The 18,323-nt window shown below is 33.9% G+C and overlaps 4 protein-coding genes across 7 annotated transcripts; 3 read left to right on the top strand and 1 right to left on the bottom strand.

Moving 5' to 3' along the window:
• The first annotated feature begins 3,096 nt into the window (after nucleotides 1–3,096).
• Nucleotides 3,097–4,243, top strand: LOC106406488. The gene has a single exon (XM_013847166.3). It carries the CDS (start codon nucleotides 3,343–3,345, stop codon nucleotides 4,105–4,107), a length of 765 nt encoding a protein of 254 aa, XP_013702620.1. The 5' UTR covers nucleotides 3,097–3,342; the 3' UTR covers nucleotides 4,108–4,243.
• Nucleotides 4,244–5,801: 1,558 nt separating this feature from the next.
• LOC106394675 (beta carbonic anhydrase 4) lies at nucleotides 5,802–10,551 on the top strand. 4 transcript variants are annotated; one of them, XM_022696115.2, is made up of 10 exons: nucleotides 5,802–5,985; nucleotides 6,364–6,479; nucleotides 7,804–7,868; nucleotides 8,217–8,357; nucleotides 8,690–8,738; nucleotides 9,144–9,260; nucleotides 9,350–9,403; nucleotides 9,787–9,875; nucleotides 9,976–10,081; nucleotides 10,170–10,551. In XM_022696115.2, the coding sequence occupies exons 2-10, from the start codon at nucleotides 6,426–6,428 to the stop codon at nucleotides 10,335–10,337; spliced, it is 843 nt and encodes a 280-aa protein (XP_022551836.1). In that variant the 5' UTR covers nucleotides 5,802–5,985; nucleotides 6,364–6,425; the 3' UTR covers nucleotides 10,338–10,551.
• A 3,437-nt stretch (nucleotides 10,552–13,988) lies between these two features.
• Nucleotides 13,989–15,133, top strand: LOC106404610 (protein NUCLEAR FUSION DEFECTIVE 6, mitochondrial). The gene is made up of 3 exons (XM_013845319.3): nucleotides 13,989–14,222; nucleotides 14,364–14,482; nucleotides 14,801–15,133. Exons 1-3 carry the CDS (start codon nucleotides 14,050–14,052, stop codon nucleotides 14,818–14,820), a joined length of 312 nt encoding a protein of 103 aa, XP_013700773.1. The 5' UTR covers nucleotides 13,989–14,049; the 3' UTR covers nucleotides 14,821–15,133.
• Nucleotides 15,134–16,201: 1,068 nt separating this feature from the next.
• LOC106406554 (equilibrative nucleotide transporter 1-like) lies at nucleotides 16,202–18,029 on the bottom strand. Its single transcript, XM_013847247.3, has 2 exons — nucleotides 17,325–18,029; nucleotides 16,202–17,053 (listed from the first exon to the last, which is right to left on the bottom strand). Exons 1-2 carry the CDS (start codon nucleotides 17,872–17,874, stop codon nucleotides 16,326–16,328), a joined length of 1,278 nt encoding a protein of 425 aa, XP_013702701.1. The 5' UTR covers nucleotides 17,875–18,029; the 3' UTR covers nucleotides 16,202–16,325.
• Nucleotides 18,030–18,323: the final 294 nt, after the last annotated feature.

Raw genomic sequence — 18,323 nt, 5'->3', positions numbered from 1 at the left:
TTCTTATGCTTCATTTCCTTTGTTGTATCCATTTCTCACAAAAAAAAATTCTCTCATGATTGACACAACCATTGAGAATAGTAATTGATACTAACTTCTTGTGATATGTCCATATAAAGCTGCATAAAGAACTCAAACCTTAAAATAATATAGTATGAAGATTGGAAATTTGGAATAAATTATATATATTCACACAAGTCATATTTAGATGTCGCATTTTCAGCAATTATTAAACTTCATGTTGGTTTTCAAGAGACATCTTTGGTTTATACCTGAACTATCAGAAGTTCTTCAATTGATTGCCATATAAACAGCAACCCACATTATATTTGCTTGTTTTATTTTCTCCGTTCAGCTTATGTAGTTGCAGTTCTTTTAGTCATGTAGATTGGTGTCTTTCTTTTTGAACATTTTATTCATTAGTGGAGGATAAACTATCCTTAAAAGTGAGGTTTGCCAGATTTCTGTTGACATAATAACAAATTCAATAATCTCCTAAATTCTATTGAGCTACTAAGATGTCAACTAATTGCATCAAAGTCTAATTAAGAAAATAAATGGTTCGGTAGAATAGTTGTGATCTCCCATCAGCAAAACAACGGGCAGTACAAATGCGACGAACAACACCGCAAAGAAAAATTCCAAAAGGTCTTTAAACAATTTGGTCGAAAACATGTTAGCTTTTGCGGCGGTTTTGGGTGCGAAAGTGATATATTGTTTCAATTCAACCAAATGCATACAAAACAAATTATTGTACACGATCTTCCTGTCGGGTTATGGACTTATTGAAAGGCACATGTGTGGGACACAGCTCTTCTCTATTAAGACATTCTAATTTTGGATAAGATTAACTGTTAAATTCATAATATGATGATGTATTACTATTTAATTAAACATAAAGTAAAAAATAATAAGATATGAGGTCTATTCAAGAAAATGAAATGTCTTAATGGCTTAATATCTAGGAACTATATCAACCCATTTTAATTAGGATCTGACTGATAGATCCTATAAGAATATTGTGATTAATGGAACTTGAACTTTGATTAGTAATTTTATATTCAAAAATTTTATTTGTTGTGTATATATTATCAGCAATTTAGCATCATTACTTGAGACAACACTAAACGCGTTAATATATATTTTTGGTTTTTAATTCAGATGATTTGGACATCATTTCCTCGACGTCCACAATCTACCTATCTTCTCGATCATTAAGTAATACTTTCTGTTGACAAAAAAAAAAGTAATACTTTCTAAATTTGAGCTCAAACGTTCTCCTCCACTGCTGAGAACTTTCTCCAAGTCTTTATTTAAAGAAACTTTTGAATATTGTTCTTTTTGTAACTATTTTCCCCGTTTTTATAATGCAAGACGAATTTACTTGTAAACTAGTCTATACATACGTCAACTGCTAAGTAATCATACTCGTTTGTTCATTTATGTGAAATTTTTATCTCATCCATAATTATTTCACGCGGTGAAATTAATTCACTTCAGTTATTGATAATACCGTAAAATAGAGAAATGCAAATTTTTGTTGTGGTTCACAAGAGATACTGATTAATGTTTTCTAACTTATAGGTAAATCTTACACTTTATACGACCAAGTTATTATCACATCATTACCTGAAAAAATGTCCCTTGTAACCGATTACGAAACATTTCTCCGGCGATAATGCGTGACATTACCCTTAAACATTGATACAATATTATAATACTAGTATTTTCATTTACTTTATTTTGATACACTAGTATAGTGATTGAGTCTGTGTTGGTGAGCCACCTATGCGAGCCAGCAGCGACCAATTTTCATTTATAGCACACAATAAATGGAGCGATACACAGCTCAACACTTGCCACTTCATTCTCATAACTCTTCATTTGTTCGTACGTGGACACTTAATGATACAACACATGTAGAACATAATCGAAGGATAGTATTTGAAACGGTGATAAAAAGTCGGACCGACTTGTGTCAGACCAAATTCAACCAAATTGAAGAAATGTTTTGTAAATGATAAAAAGATAAATTAATAAGATAGTCTTGTTCTTTGTTTTGTGAAAAGTTTCCTATAACATATCGAATAAAGTTATTATTTCTCTTGAATTTATGTAAAAGAAAGTGATGTATTGTACGTTTTCAAGATGAGTACTAGATATATCATAAACCACATATTATCAAAACTTTTATCTATAGTCCACAAAACTATTGGACCCACCTAAACCCAACGCATACGAAATCTCACAATAACAAAGATATTTTTTTTGGTCTACCAATAACAAAGATATATAATTATCTGATACCAATTTGAGAAACTAGAAGCGGCTTAGAAAGTTGTAGCTTTCGTTATCAACCAAAAGTAAAAAAAGAAAAGAACTATAAACTTTTAAACCATGAGTCCACGACCCGAGCTGAATAGATCCACGCCTTACATTGCTAATACCGTTCACCAAATGCGAACCGGCCCTTAACACAAGAAAAGCCAAGTGAGCTTCTCGATAATTATCGTCTGTTTATCAACAAGGTCAACACGTGAACCTCAAGCCATCTTCCACGTCAAGAATCGTGTCAGCGCCATTGAACAAGTCCTGTTTTGCTTCTCGAACATGTATTCATGTTCCTTTCCCATCACGCGGTTTCACATTCTTTTGGTTTTTGTTTGGTCAATTGGTGAAATAACTTTGTAATACATATTTTGTGATTTGAATGGAGGAATTAAAGTCTTTTGAGACTGTTGAGATTTTTTTATAGCTAAAAACCAATAACAGAGCTGCCAATCATTTATGTCTTGTGTTTTCATAAAGGGATTTATAACTAGTTGATTTTCAAAAATTCTTTTTATTCATGGCTTTTTTGGGTGAACTATTCATGACTTTTCTAAATTGGATCAACTGTAGTTTGGTTTGTAATGGTGTATTCAAGGTCAATGCTAAGATGACGTTCAATATTTGTTTGTTCTAGAATCCAAATCCAGTCAACAAAAAAAATACTATATTGACTTATTTATATTTGTTTTTTGTTAGATAGATATGGACGAGAATTAATTTCAGTAATTTATAGTGTAACCTCAACAACGATGTTTGGCAATTATTTTAAAGTTTTTTTAACAAGTTTATCACAAATAAATAAATAAAAATAGGAAAATAAAAATAGAAGATACTTAAAATATCCGGTCCATATATAAAAAGAGAGAGCAAAGGATCTTCCTCTATTTTTATCAAACAAGACCACCTCTCTCTCTCTCTATTTCAGATTGTTTTTTGTTTTTTTTTCATAGAAAAGAGAGAAGTTTTGTGTGTTGTATCTGTTTTGCTCTATTTGATAAAAAAAAAAAGAAGATGCAAGTTGTTTCTCCTTCGTCTCCGGCAGCGAGGTTCGTCGGAAAAGAAAGATTCGCCGAGCTTTACGGGAAGTTAAACGACGACTTCAGCTCCAAACTCAAGGTCGGTGTTACAGAGAAGGAAGAAGACTCTAATGATGATGACGAAGGAGAAGGCGACGAGTTCTCGTTCGCTAGTGTAAACGGAGAGAACTCACCGATAACGGCGGATGAAGCTTTCGAAGGCGGTCAGATCCGACCGGTTTACCCTTTCTTTAACCGGAATCTCCTCTTCGAACCGGAGGCTAATGAATCTCTCCGTTCTCCTCTCAAGAAGGTCTTCGTGGAAAGAGAGGAAGGCACCACCACCACCACCGCGGCGGAAGAATCTGAGCCGATCGGTCCTTATTGCTCGTGGTCAGGTAGAACGGTGGAGGAAGCTTCGCCGAAGACTTGTCGGAAAAGTAACTCAACGGGATTCTCGAAGCTTTGGAGGTTTAGAGATCTTGTCCTGAGAAGCAAAAGCGACGGTAAAGACGCGTTTGTGTTTCTTAGCAACGGTTCTTCGTCGCAGTCGTCTCCTTCTACGACGGCGGCGAAACCGAGCCGCGTGAAGAGAGCGGAGAAGGCGAAGAAGATGAAAACGAAGTCGGCACACGAGAGGCTGTACATGAGGAACAGAGCGATACGAGAAGAAGGGAAACGGAGATCGTATCTTCCGTACAAACATGTCGGGTTCTTCACCAATGTCAGTGGTCTTACAAGGAATGTTCATCCTTACTGATCATCAGCTTCTTGTTGCTCTGACAAAACTTTGATTTCGTATATAGTTAAAAATCTAACCATGTCTTAATACTATTATAATAACCCTTTTTCTCTAAGCAAAAAAGTTATTTAAACTGTTTCGTATATTCGTATCACATTCTAGTTTACCTACAATCGCTTAATGACCAAAAACATCCAAGTACAACCAAATCCATTGATTGATACTTTGATAGTGACAACACATCACACTAAACACTCCAAACTCTAGATATGCGTCTCCCATGTCTGCAAAACTATACCTTATATGTTTAGAGGCCCATTGGGGCTTCGAAAACAAACCCAATACTAGAGGTAAATGCCTTTAATTAAGAGGTCTTTCCGTATTAGTAATGCAGCCTTGGTTAAATCGAACCACCCTCATGAATGAAGGACTCCTGGCTCCAGGCTGACAAACACCATTATAAGAAATCGATAGTTTGTGTCAAAAAAAAAAAAAAAAAGAAATCGATGGTTTGTATTATTGTAGATGATGGACCCATCAAGCCCAATAATTTGACCACTTTCCTCGGCCCACTTTAAGCTAAGTTTAATCCATATGTATGTTAGAGCACCCTCGGTTAAATGGTTGCAACTCAAATTTAAACGTATGCATAGAAGAATATTAATATTAGATTTCTTAAATAGGTTCTCATGAGTTTGAGATATACAACATAATAATTTATATTTAACATTTATATTTCATTGTTTTTTTTTTAAATCACAAGATACTTTCAATGAAAGTGTTCGTATACCAAAACTTTTCAAACTGAACTTAATGAAAACCAAGTGTTAAGACATTAGCTTGTGTGAACATTTAATATATCATTAGTTTTTAGGGTGTCATGTCTTCAATAACAACTTGTTGACTCAAAACAAAAACAAAAACTAATAATAACAACTGAAATTTTATCATAGATGAAACTTGTAAGAATGACACAAAACTGATTATTGTTCACATATTTTAAGTCAGTGAATAAATAAATAAGACACAGTTTGAATAAAAAACTTAAATAATTTAGAATTTATAGATTTTTTTGTAAATATAAATTTTGATTTTACATGTTTTCTTTTTGTCAAATAAGTTAATTTCAATTTTGAAAATCATTTACATATTTATTTTATATTGGAATGATTAGTAGAAAAAAAAAAAAAAAAAGGAAAATCTTATGAGATTATCTTCTATTACTTCCTATATTTCATAAATAATGTCACTCTAGTTTTTTATTTTGTTTCAAAAAAATGTCATTCTACATTTTTAATGTAAAATTTTCATATAAAATATCTTTATCATCCTTTTAAATAACCAATAGATTGTTAGTTAAATTATTTTCAATTAAACAATTGTATAATAAATAAGGATACATTAATATATTTTATTGTTTTTTTAGTCCGCATGAAATATATCTAAATAATAATTTTTATGAAACAGTTGGAATATTAATTATTTGCAGATATTATTTTTAGTTGTGATTTTTACTAGATAAAACCTAACAGAAATAAAATATTTAATCATGATTTTACTAGATAAAACTTCTATAAATTCTAAAATTAAATAAAAACTTAATAAAAATAAAATAATTGGAAGAAGAAGAAGAAGAAGAAGGCCTGCTTCACTCACCTTTCGCTTTCGCTTTCTCTATCCCTTGCATTGCTCGTACGGTCGTCATTATTCCCTAAAACATTGAAATCCAAACCCATATCCAAATAAAATATATAAATTTCGTTTTCTTTTCGCGGAATTTTTATTTCAGTTCCCAAAATTTTCTGCATTATCGTCATCACCCGTAGAGGATTTCGAGGAGCTATCAATTGGCCAACAAAGAGGAATACCAAGTCCTCCTTCATCCCTAACCATTTGGTATCTCGTTTCTTCCTCTTAATCTTATCACCTTATATATGGACCCTTCGGTCCTAATGAAAAGCCAGCTTGCTGTTCTTTAGCATGTTAGGCCAAGAAAAGCTTGCAAATATGGTATACATTATATATATATATATATGAATCTAAAGAGTCGAGAACCATTCAGTTATGGACCATCTATCTATTTTAATATCCGAGCTTCGACTATGGCATATTTTCAATTCAAATATAGTAACATATAAATCTGCTATGAACAGAAAAAAAATGAATGCCGACGTGATCAGTGATCAATAATGTAGTCAATAATACAATGGGACGTTATCTCTATAATATTCAAATCTAGATAAATAATACTAAAATCAATACGTATTTGGGCAGATTGCTTGGGCCTTGGAGCCTTGGAGCCTTGGAGCCTTGGAGAAGCAGAAACAAATTACTTAATGGCTCCCACATTCGGCAAATGTTTCACGTTCTGCTGTGCAGAGACCTCTCCCGTAAGTCCGATCAAACACACTTTCAAGTAACACAGAAAATATGAATACTGTTTATATGTTTATAAGAAAGAAACTACATGCTTAGAGGCTCTTGTGCTATCTTAAGAGCTACATTTTGTATTTTTGTTTAATTAACAAAGGGTCGGACTAACTCGTGAAGCCATTTGTTTATATATATATGTATATAGAGCTATTTTAATAGTGATGGTATTAGTTTACACAGTGTACCCACTATACGGTGACGAAATTGACCATGAAATAACAATAACAATGCAAAATGCTGACCTGTGATTGTCAGCTGGCGAGTGCGGTTAAACCTTTTAAATCATTACGCGTTAGCCCATAGGCTTGCCTTCGTTGACTTTATCTTCAAATGGGCATCGTCCACCGCCCCTCGGAAAAGACGAAGACCATTTGCTTTTAACAATATAGGAAAGTAAAAAAACTTTATCATTTGCTTCCATTTTTTTGTTCCCTGCGTAACTGCGTCTACTTCTGTTTTACTGCGACTCGAAATCAGTTTTAGGGTCCGATCGATTGTTTGAGACTCTGAAGACTTTTGCCTAACTTTTGCTATCAACGCTTTAAGACAATTGATTTCTATTCAATTTTGATGTGTTGGCTGCGTGACAACTTCTAACTGGTGTTTTAATATATTGAAAAATGTAAACCACACAAAAATGATGTGTTTATTTTGGTAAGTAATCAATAATGTTAAAATTATTTAATCGATTCCTGGATAGGAAGGAAAAGCTTGTCACGTAATACTATTTTTTTACCCATACCCCAAATGGAATAGGAACATGAGGAGGAAGAAATGGATAGATGCTCGAACATATAATGATTAACTACAGAGAATATAGAGAAACTCATTAAATTCGGCATGTTCACAAAAACCCTACATTATTCATAAATCACCATTTGGCCCCCACACTTATCCTTAATTTTTTAAAAATGATTTGTCTTTCCCATTTTTGTGGAGTTTTATTTATTTTAATACCGCGTGTAAAGAAAACAAAGTTAAAGAAAATGTAAGACTTGAGCCAAAGGGGCAAAATATAGATCTCTCTCTCTCTCTCTCTCTCTCACTCTATAAATACCTGTTCTCATAATCTCTCAGCCTTAAGTGATTTCACATTCCTCAATAACAACTTTTCTTTTAATAAAATCATCCACTCTGCTTTTGAACCTTGAGGTAGTAGTATCATTGTATTTCCTCAGATCCCAAAGCTCATACTCATCGTTTAATCAACTCCTTTGTTATAAATTGATCGTATGATCTTAAAGTTTTTTTGGAATTTAAACCGATTGTTTTTAAAAATAGGAAGGAGACGAAATGGCCACGGAATCTTACGAAGCCGCCATCAAAGGACTTAATGATCTTCTCAGGTACGACCAACGAGACATTCTCTCTCCTCTGCTTCAAAGGACAGAAACAATCATTACATTGAAAAAAAAAACTGTCGGCATATTCGCCTTCCCCCGATCAAACTACTTTTGTTTACATGAATCCATCATCGTTTGATTAAATTTCTGAAATTGCAAAAAGTTTGATGTTGAATCGGAAAAAAGGTCTTTTGATATCTCTGTTGTGTGTGTGTTTTATTTGGCCATGAGCCCCCGACATTTAGGATTCCGTACGCGTACGACTGATCCTAACCGTCGATCACGCTTTTACTTTATTTCCCTTTTTACCCCTATTTACGCGTTATTTAATCTTCTTTTCTTTTGGGGCAGTAAGAAAACAGATCTGGGGAACGTCGCCGCGGAGAAGATCAAAGTGTTGACGCAGGAGCTCAAGGAGCTTGATTCCTCCAACAACGACGCCGTTGAACGAATCAAATCCGGTTTCACCCACTTCAAAACCGAAAAATACTTGTGAGTCTTTTTTTATAGTATATTTTTGTTTACTAAAATAAAATAATTAATTGATTTTTTGTTTGTTCGGTTTCACTAACTTTTGATAAAGCAACTCCATTGGTTAATGACGTAAAATCTTACCTTTATTATACGTATTTCCCCCGTGTGTTACGGTTTTATTTTTGGGGCCCTTTTAAGTTTCCACATCAATCATCGGATAGTGCTAATAAAAGTTACTTATTAAAAGTTACAGTGATTCAATTAGTGGGTTTCGTTGTAAGAATTAAAAAGTGAGATCCAATTAGTTTTTAATGAAATATATAAATGTTCTTGTTTTTTTTTCTTAACAGGAAGAATGATGCTCTATTCAGTGATCTCGCCAAGGGTCAGAGCCCAAAGGTTTTAACTTTAACGTCTTTCTCAATGTGTTCTCATTTACTCGTCTTGGTTTGATGGGTTTTGACTTATATCTATTAATAACTAGTGTGTTAAAGTTTGATTAATAACTTTGTCGGAGTCAAAATTAGGTTTATGTAAGAGGATCACGGCCAAAGTTGTAATAGATACTAGTAGTATAAGATTTCTGGTTTGGACTGGTTTTTATAATTAATACTAATATATATTTTTGAAAGGATCAATAATTGAGATGGAATAAAAGGTATATGAAAGCTTTTTTTAATGCAACTGTGATGTTTGTTGACTTTATGAATAATCAAAAATCAAGAACAGACCACTTTCTTGATATTGAAACAATCGAGTATTTATTTATTGAAAACTTTGAATCTTTTTTTTTTGTTGTTGCAGTTTCTGGTATTCGCTTGTTCGGATTCTCGAGTTTGTCCATCTCACATTTTGAATTTCCAACCTGGTGAGGCCTTTGTCGTCAGAAACATTGCTAACATGGTTCCACCTTTCGACCAGGTTCATAAACAAAACATAACCATTTCAAAAGACTTTCGTCCGAGATCAAAACTAACTAACCGCTAAAAGCTTTGTTGATATTATTTCAGAAGAGACATTCCGGAGTTGGTGCCGCCGTTGAATACGCAGTTGTACATCTCAAGGTATATAAAGCCACAATGATAGGCACTCACAGAGTTTAATTAATAAATAAGGAAACTTGCTTATCTTCTAATCAGCTATCATAACAAAGTTTTAGCTCTCTTCGATTATGCCAAACTTTGGTTTTGAAAAGTCGTGTGATGCGTTCTTGCACATGGCCCTAACTAAAAGTTAATGTCTAGTCACAGCACTGTAGCATTTGTCCCCATTGCATTCACCAAACCTTTTTCTTTTTGCCACTAGGAATTTCATTCCACTAATTATCTTTTATTAAAAAATATAAAGATGAATCATTTTGGATAATGTGGAAATGGGTCTAAATGCATCATGTTGCAACTATTTTTAATCACAATCAAACAGTTCTTTAATGATCATTTTTGGGCAGGTGGAGAACATTGTGGTGATAGGCCATAGCTGTTGTGGTGGTATTAAGGGACTCATGTCCATTGAAGATGATGCTGCACCAACTCAGAGGTAACTAAAAACTATATTTGACTTGGCCCATCGAAATAATTGCAAAAGAGAAAGGATTAGTATAATGTTCTTGTGGATTTTTTTTTTTTTAATATGGCAGTGACTTCATAGAGAACTGGGTGAAGATAGGTGCACCAGCAAGGAACAAGATCAAAGAAGAAAATCAAGACCTAAGCTACGACGATCAATGTAACAAGTGTGAGAAGGTAACACAACAAATTTTAAAAGTGTACAATGACACAAACAATGATTGATCTGTTATTAATGTTTTATCATATCTCTGTCTCATTGCAGGAAGCTGTGAATGTGTCGCTTGGGAACTTGCTTTCGTACCCATTTGTGAGAGCTGCAGTAGTGAAGAACACACTTGCAATAAGAGGAGCTCACTACAATTTCGTGAAAGGCACATTTGATCTCTGGGAGCTCGATTTCAAGACCACTCCTGCTTATGCCTTCTCTTGAACATATACTCTTTGATGTTTTCTTCTCACAAAAAGCTTTGACTCATATTTTTCTTCTTTCTCATATGTTGATTCTGGTCTCAACTTCTTTTCTTGTTTCAAACTTTCAACTTTTGCTGCTTCTGTTTGGAAAAGATGTAAACAATAAAACTATGAACAACATTTGAATCTTTTTTAATTTCAATCAAGAAAGACCCATAATATGGGATTATGAATCTGTGTGTATGAAAAAACTTCTCAGCATCATCACAAGTCTTAATAGAAAAAATCTACTTCTCTCTATCTGTGCTTCTTTCAAATCTCTACGCTTCCACTAGTCATTGTCTGAAACCAGGTCTCGAGGTTGTGAAGACTAAACCTTGCAATGTTACATACTGTGAAGCGACTCTACTATGCCACACCATGTACAAAAGTCATCCATTTAAAAAAATAATTTTCTGTTCCAATCTTATTATATAAAGCTTGGTTCTTAAAAGTTGCTAATTAACACGATTGTGACATTTGGAAATTATATATTTAAGATTGTGACATGTGTTAAACTATCTTTTAATTAAAAAATATATAATTAGATAATAACAAAAAAACGATTTGTAAAAAAATAATTATATATATTATTTAATAATAATTTCTCTTTTAAAAATATTAAGCAAATAATTATATGAGAGTGATTTTCCTTTTAATATATCGACATGTGTTAAAATCTCTCATGATTAAATATAGATATATGCTAAGATAATAAAAACGAATCTTCAAAATTATTTAATAGTAAGAATTAATTTCCAAAGTTTTTTAATAGTAGCTGTTTCTAGAAAATTTCCTTTTTACAAATCCTATAAAGATAATATTAATTTCCTTTTTCTAAAATTCTAAATAAAAGATAATCGTAAAATATGATTTTTTTTGTCAGTATTGTAAAATATGATTTTTTGTCATCATTGTAAAATATGACAGTAATTTTGCTTTTAAAATTGTGACGTATATTAAAATATCTCAAGGTTAATAAATATATAAGATAAGATAATAAAAACGATTTTTTTTAAAGGTAAGTTTAAAAATTACTTGATAGTATTTTTTACTAAATTTGTTTTTTTTTACTTAATTCTAAACAAAAAGTATTTGTAAAATAATTTATTTAATACTATAATTCCTTTTCTAAAATCCTAAAAAAATGATAACTATAAAATTATTTGATAGTAATTGTCCTTTTCTAAAATTGTAAACATAGGAAAATTGTAAAAGAGTGTTTAAGTAACTTTCCTTTCTTCAAATCCTACACAAAAAAAAAATTGTAGAATATTTAATTTTCTGTTTAAAAATCAGAAACCAAAAAAAAAACTACAATTACTCACATCTATATTTCTGATTAAGCTCTCCCATATTTTGTCACCAAACATAATAAGAGTAGAAGAAAAATAGTAGGTGAGTTTTTCTGCATGTTTTTTCATATCTTTGCGTGTTCTTTTTTTTTTGTCACATGTTGACGAAATAACTAGGTTTCCTGATCTTCACATGTTTTTTCTTCTTCTTAAACTGATGTTGATTTTTTGCCATAATTGTCATGCAGTTGTACGTTAGTTATTGCCACAATTATACTTTGGCGTTTGTACATATAGCCAAATAGATGTTATGCAGTTATGCTGTTGTACAAAAGTTAATGTGACTATTATGCTTATATGTGTTTGTTCTTATCGACAATATTAAATTGGTTATACTGTTGTAGTTAAGTCAATGAATATCAATTTATTTATGAATAATCAACTTTTCTATTTATGTGAGTGTTTCTCCATGTCCTTTCACATCTAAACTGATGTTCACATAATTTATCTTCTGAAATAGACAACAAATTGCTCTTGCAAAACAATGAAGCTCATATTGAATGCATTACAACGTCTATATATCATGATTTCCAATTCACTTTTAAAGACAAGAATTATCTTATCGAAAAAGCAATGCTTACTCCAAAGAATAAGGAATGAAACAGTTGGTAACATGAATAACTATATGTTAATTTGCTTACACGGTGGGCAAAAGGAATATTTGAGTTCTGATAGTATTGGTAATGAAACAAAAAGTTACAAATCAGCATATTCTATATCCCACGGATTTTTAAATACATTAAAATTTTCAGAGATTCCAAATCACGAACTTGATCTCAAAATAGATGTTCCAATCATGTTATTAAGGAATTTAAATCTACGAAAAGAAATTTGCAATGGAACAATTTTACTAATAACCAGCCTAGACAACATAATTACTAAAGCAGAAATCCTAACCGAAATCAATAATCTACGGATTCTTATTCCTAAAATAAGTCTCACACCAACAGAAGCAAGATGGTCTCTCATGAACAATTGTACACTTCACTATCAAAGAGTCACTACAATTGTATATACATCAAGAAAAATTGTAAATTATTTGTGATATTGAAAAAAACGAATTTTGAAAATGGAGACTTTTAAAAATAGTTAATATAAACTGGAAATAATTATTTGATAGAAATTTATTTTTAAAATTCCTAGACAAAATATAACTGTAAAATATTATGTAATATTAATTTCCTTTTCTAAAATCCTAAAAAACTCTAAAAGAATATTTGATAGTTGTTTTCCTTTTTTATAAAAAAAAATCCTAAACAAAAGAAATTTGTATCATATTTTTAAGTCCTAACCAAAAGAGAATTGTAAAAATTTCTTTGATAATATTTTTAAGAGAGTATTTGATGATGACATGATACAAAAAATTATTTAATTAACAAAAGAAGTGTAAAATTAGTATTGATACGAATTGTAAAAATAGTAATTTTAAAATTATTTATTAATAACAAAAAATAATTATGTGATAGCAATTTTTTTTCTTCTGAAATTCTAAAGAGAATGTAATTTTAATAGGTTATATGACAGTAATTTTCATTTTCTAAAATCTTAAACAAAATTGTAAAAGAGTATTTAACATTATATTTTAATTTTTAATAAAAAATTATATTTATAAAATAGAATGTTTTTCTTTTTCTAAAAAAATCCTAACAAAATAAAAATTTAAAGATTTATTTAAATAAAACATTAAATTAGTGCATAAGAACATGTATAATGTTGTCATTGACTCGATTGGTGTATTTGACTTTTATTTCTATTTATTTATTTTTCATTCAGTTTCTTATTTCGGGTTGTGTTCAGTTTAAACGTTTATGTATAGTATTTTCTCAAATCCTAAGTACAAAATTTACACAATTAATCTATGCACCACGATTATAAAATACAAATACTAACTTGAACTTATGTGTGAAAACATATTTTAATTGTAAAATAAATCTCAAACAATATGCCAAAAATAATCATAAAACTATGATAAAATGATTTATTATTTTATGGTTTTTATTAAATTAAAACATCAAACAAAACCCGTTGCGTTGCAACCGGCATATATCTTGTTCTTGAAATAAAACAAGACTCCCTGAAATTGAAAAAAGAGACTCAAATTAGAGAAGACCAGATGATTAACCGGTTGAACCATTCTGACCGGATTGTTTCCAAAGCGGTCTGGTTTTGAGTAATAATGGACCAGTTTGGCTGGTTTGAAGTATGGGCCAAATTAGGCTTTGTGATGGATCCAACCCGACCCGGGTATTAAAACCCCCCCCCCCCCCCCCCGCACATTCGTAAGTAAAATCACAAAACGTCGCCGAGGAGAGGGGTGAGCAAAGGGAGAGTTGAAACATGGCGGCCAACGGCGTGAGAAGGGCCCTTAAGCTATCAGGAAAAGCACTCTTCGGTCGTTCAACAGCTGCGTCTTCTGGTCCGAATGTCGGAAAATCAGCAGGCTTCTCTTTCGCGAATGGACCATCATCGACTTCATCTCGCTCCCCACTTGGCAGGCTCACATCCTCCAGGTTAGCTTCAAGAACCTTATAACTGAGTGTATAAAAACTTTTATCTTTTAGGTGAATTTACACTAGAAGCGGAGGAATTAGGTTTTGTGTATGAAATGTATAAATTAATTGGGGTTGGTTTGTGTGTGGTGTGTTGTTCAGGGTCCCTGTGGAACTGAGTGCAGGGGTTTCGCTTATACCTTTACATAGCGTTACTGCTTCAGCTTTACTCACTTCGTTGCTGTCTCTTAGCAATCAAAGCTGGGGTTGCTTATCTGAAGGTATTCTTACTTACTTGTCTTCTTAGTCTGATGATGATGTTCTTGACTGGAAACGAGGAAAGTTTGCATCTTTTCTTTAGAAACGAAGCGGATTCCATAAAAATTTAGTCTCATTTGATGAATTGGGTATTGGGTTTTAATAAAGGATCTGCCATATCAAGTGTTGGGACCCTTGTTTCTATTTGCATCATGTTTTATCAATAAATTTGGAATAAGTTGTTCTTCTTTAGTGATCCATTGTTAGAACCTTATGTGGTGATTCATGTCAATTTGCACGTTGACTAATCAATGTGTATGCATTTTGGTGTGTATTTGCAGGATTCGGAACGACACTATAACATGGCCCTGCAAGTTCTTACTTGTCAGATTCCAAGAAACTTGTTTCATCACCGGTGGCATAATTTGCAGTTTTTTCCCCCCAAAGGTTTTAAGATTAACATTTCTTCAAAGGGCTTCTTTGTTCTGTTTTTTTATACTATTGTCATCTTCAGTCTGATGATTCCCATTACTTAAACAACTCTGCCTTGAAATTAAACTACTCATTTTTTTTGCTAGAGTTTTACTTAAAAAGAAATCTATTGAAAGGGTTGGACTTTCTTGTAATTTGACGCATGTGTTTTATTCTTTGAATCTCATCACAGTTACCAGTTACACTAATTTGTAACAGTCAACCACCAAAAGTATAAGCTTAACACTATTAAGATTCTTTGTCACAATCTGGTTCTTCAAACTGGCTAATTACTCATCAAATTGACGTAACTCTAAGCTAATCACCCCTCCAATGACCTTTACTCACCGTCGCATTCATTGTCTGTGTAAACCCAAAAACGTTCATTGATGATTTCAATCATACAACTCAAATAGAAACAAAAAACCTATAGCATCAAACGACCGTTACAACGTTCCAAAAAGCCATTCTCTGTTTATCTCTTTCTCTTCTTTTTACCGTTTGCCTCCTTAAGATCATCTCACCTCACCGAAGTTCATCAAGTGATTCAACACTTCTTGATCAATCCCACTTCTTTGCTTCTCTTCTGAATCAATGTTACAGCTCACCGACGGAGAAGAATTTGTCCCCCAAAAAGGGTTGTTCCTCCTCAAAGTCTCGGACTCATCTCACTCACTCTACGACACACTTCACTCGGACCAAGACGACGACATTCTACGCAACAAGATGCAGCTTGGTCAGCTCAGAAGACTGCCCTTCGAGCATTGTGAGAGGCTACTGGAACTGAAACATGTGGTTTTCTTGGGACAGGACATTTGCTAACCCTGAGCAAATCACCAAAACCTGATTGCCCTGCGGCTTGCTTTGAGAATTTCACCAACAGATGGCACAAACCATATCTGCAATCACCATCCATTGAAGCAGAGAAGGGTATAAACACAGGAACTGAGAGTCAGAAACGAAGAGTCTTCCACCATCCTTCATGAAATCGAGTATAAATTCTATTGATCAGTAGAAAAGCAGATCAAAGAGGCAGAGTGAAGGGAAAACATTGAGATCATCAAATCATCAGAACCATATCCCGGTTTTGTGGTGGAATAGGCAACACAACAAGGCTGGCAAAGGAGATTGAGAACGAAGCTGCAAACTGGTTTATGGAGTTTAGGATCACTAGAAAGCTTAGGATCAAACTCAAGAATCCTTCAACCTTCATTACACTTATACTTTTGTCAGCTTTCAGCTTAAAGTCTAATGTGTTCTTGGTGTAAAAGAAGGTACAATAAGAGTTTTTACTGAAGTAAAAAAAAAAACAAACGATTCACAATTTAATGAAGCTTAGTTTCTTGAAGCTTTAAAGAATACAAATACAGATACCAAACTAAAGCATTGGTAGAATCAGATAACCCAGAACCAAGCCAAGACAGACCCAGACGCCAAACCAATAACCAAGAACAGCACACTGACAATACCTGCCGTCTCAGAGTGCTTCAATGGAACTGACTTTGGAACCAGAATCATCAACACGCTAGTCAAGTACCCATTAGTAAGCCCCAACAAACACGTCAGTAACGCCACAGGTATCTCAGTCCTCAGAAACATCGGACCGTGCAAGCAACCCCAGAAGAGAGGGTAAAACAACAGCCTAGCAATGCACCCACCGACCGCAATCTTCTCATCCGTAAACATGTAAACAGCAGTCAACGACTTCCCAACCAAGTCAAAGACATTGAAAGCTGCAATGAGCAGGACAGGGAACCAATCTCCGAGAAGATCAGAATGAACATCCTCGGTGATGTAGCCAGGGAATATAGACAGCGTCACAATGTATATAAGCACGATCCCGAAGCCGTGAGACTTGATCCTCGTCACGATCTGCCAGAGCGTCTTCCTCCACATTGGTCCCGTCAAGGAACCGTTCTCCTGACTCTCTTTGAGTGATTGAGCCTTACGCTCTTCATGGAACTTGATCACAGGAAGCTTGTGAGCTAAGTTGTAAGACACAGCACAGATCACCATAACAACAATCCCCACAGCAAAGTAAAGATTCGCGCTTTTTCTCAACCCATCAGGATCTTGAGGATACACAGCTTTAGTCAAGATCCTCAACAGAGACACAAGCACACCTAAAAAGAAAAAAAAATCAAACCTTTCTAAATTAACAATCTAACAGTAAAGGTTGAAACTTTCTTAATCAAGATCCTCAACAGAGACACAAGAACACCTAAAAAAAATCAAACCTTTCTAAACTAAGAATCTAACAGTAAAGGTTGAGACTTTCTATTAAAGGTTGAAACTTTTTTAGTCAAGATCCTCAACAGAGACACAAGAACCCTAAAAATCAAACCTTTAAGTCAACAATCTAACAACATCCAATAAAGGTTGAAACTTTCTTACCGGAGCCAGCAGTTCCGGCGATGACAGCCTGCGTATACCTCTCAGGCATCTCACCAGCCACACCGATCAACCCTCCCTGCATAAGCGCGTCAGCGACACCGGAGAGCCCAACGGCGACGGAGGTGATATCGAACCCAACGTATAAACCGACTCGCCCCTTGACGTAGACGAGATCCAAGACAGGGATCACGAGCAATGAGATTGCGAAGAGCACGAGGCCGAGGTTGATCCTGAAGCTAGCGAGGCTCTTGTGCGCGTAGAAGACGATGATCACGAGGAGGCAGAAGAGCCCGACGAGCATGTAGACGACGGCGAAGATGCGATCGACGGCGGTGGAGGGGTAGAGGTAGGAGAAGTAGTCGACGGCGGTGATGAAGGCGTTCCATGGGAGGAGAAAGCCGACGCCGAGGGTGAAGTAGATGATGTAGGCTAAGTGGAAGGAGTCGGGTGGGGATTTGGGGGTTGATCCTCCTCCGTGGAGGAGAGAAGTCTCCGGTCCTGATTCCGGGTCGGTTGAGATGTCTTCGGCGGGTTTTCCGGCGGAGCCCATTTGGAAAGTCGTTGACTTTTGGGGAAGTTATTGCGTAACCGTAATGGAGATAGTTGCTAAACGGTGTGGTTTTGTCTGTATGCAATCGGCTAAACGGTGACGTTTGGTTATGGCTATGCAATTATTGGTGAGGAGGACATGGCCAATTGTCCACAAGGGTTAGCTTACACGCATAAATAGTGCTATATACTCCCTCCGTTCCACAAAGATAGATTTTTTAATATTTTCACACATATTAAGAAAACACATTAAACTACCATAATAAATGTATCATTTTCTGTAATTTTCAATTTTCAATAATTTTTAACCAATAGTAATTCAATAAAGCCAATTAATTTTCTTGAAGTTTACATTTTTTCATAGAAAATACAAAAAAATACATCTTTGTGAAACAAATATTTTTTCTAAAAAGTGTATCATTAAGAAACGGAGGGAGTAATATTTATTGT

Source organism: Brassica napus, chromosome C2, assembly GCF_020379485.1.
Source record: "Brassica napus cultivar Da-Ae chromosome C2, Da-Ae, whole genome shotgun sequence".
Lineage (NCBI taxonomy): Eukaryota > Viridiplantae > Streptophyta > Magnoliopsida > Brassicales > Brassicaceae > Brassica > Brassica napus.
Note: the sequence above shows the minus strand (reverse complement) of the source record. Positions and strands in the feature narration are given on the sequence as shown.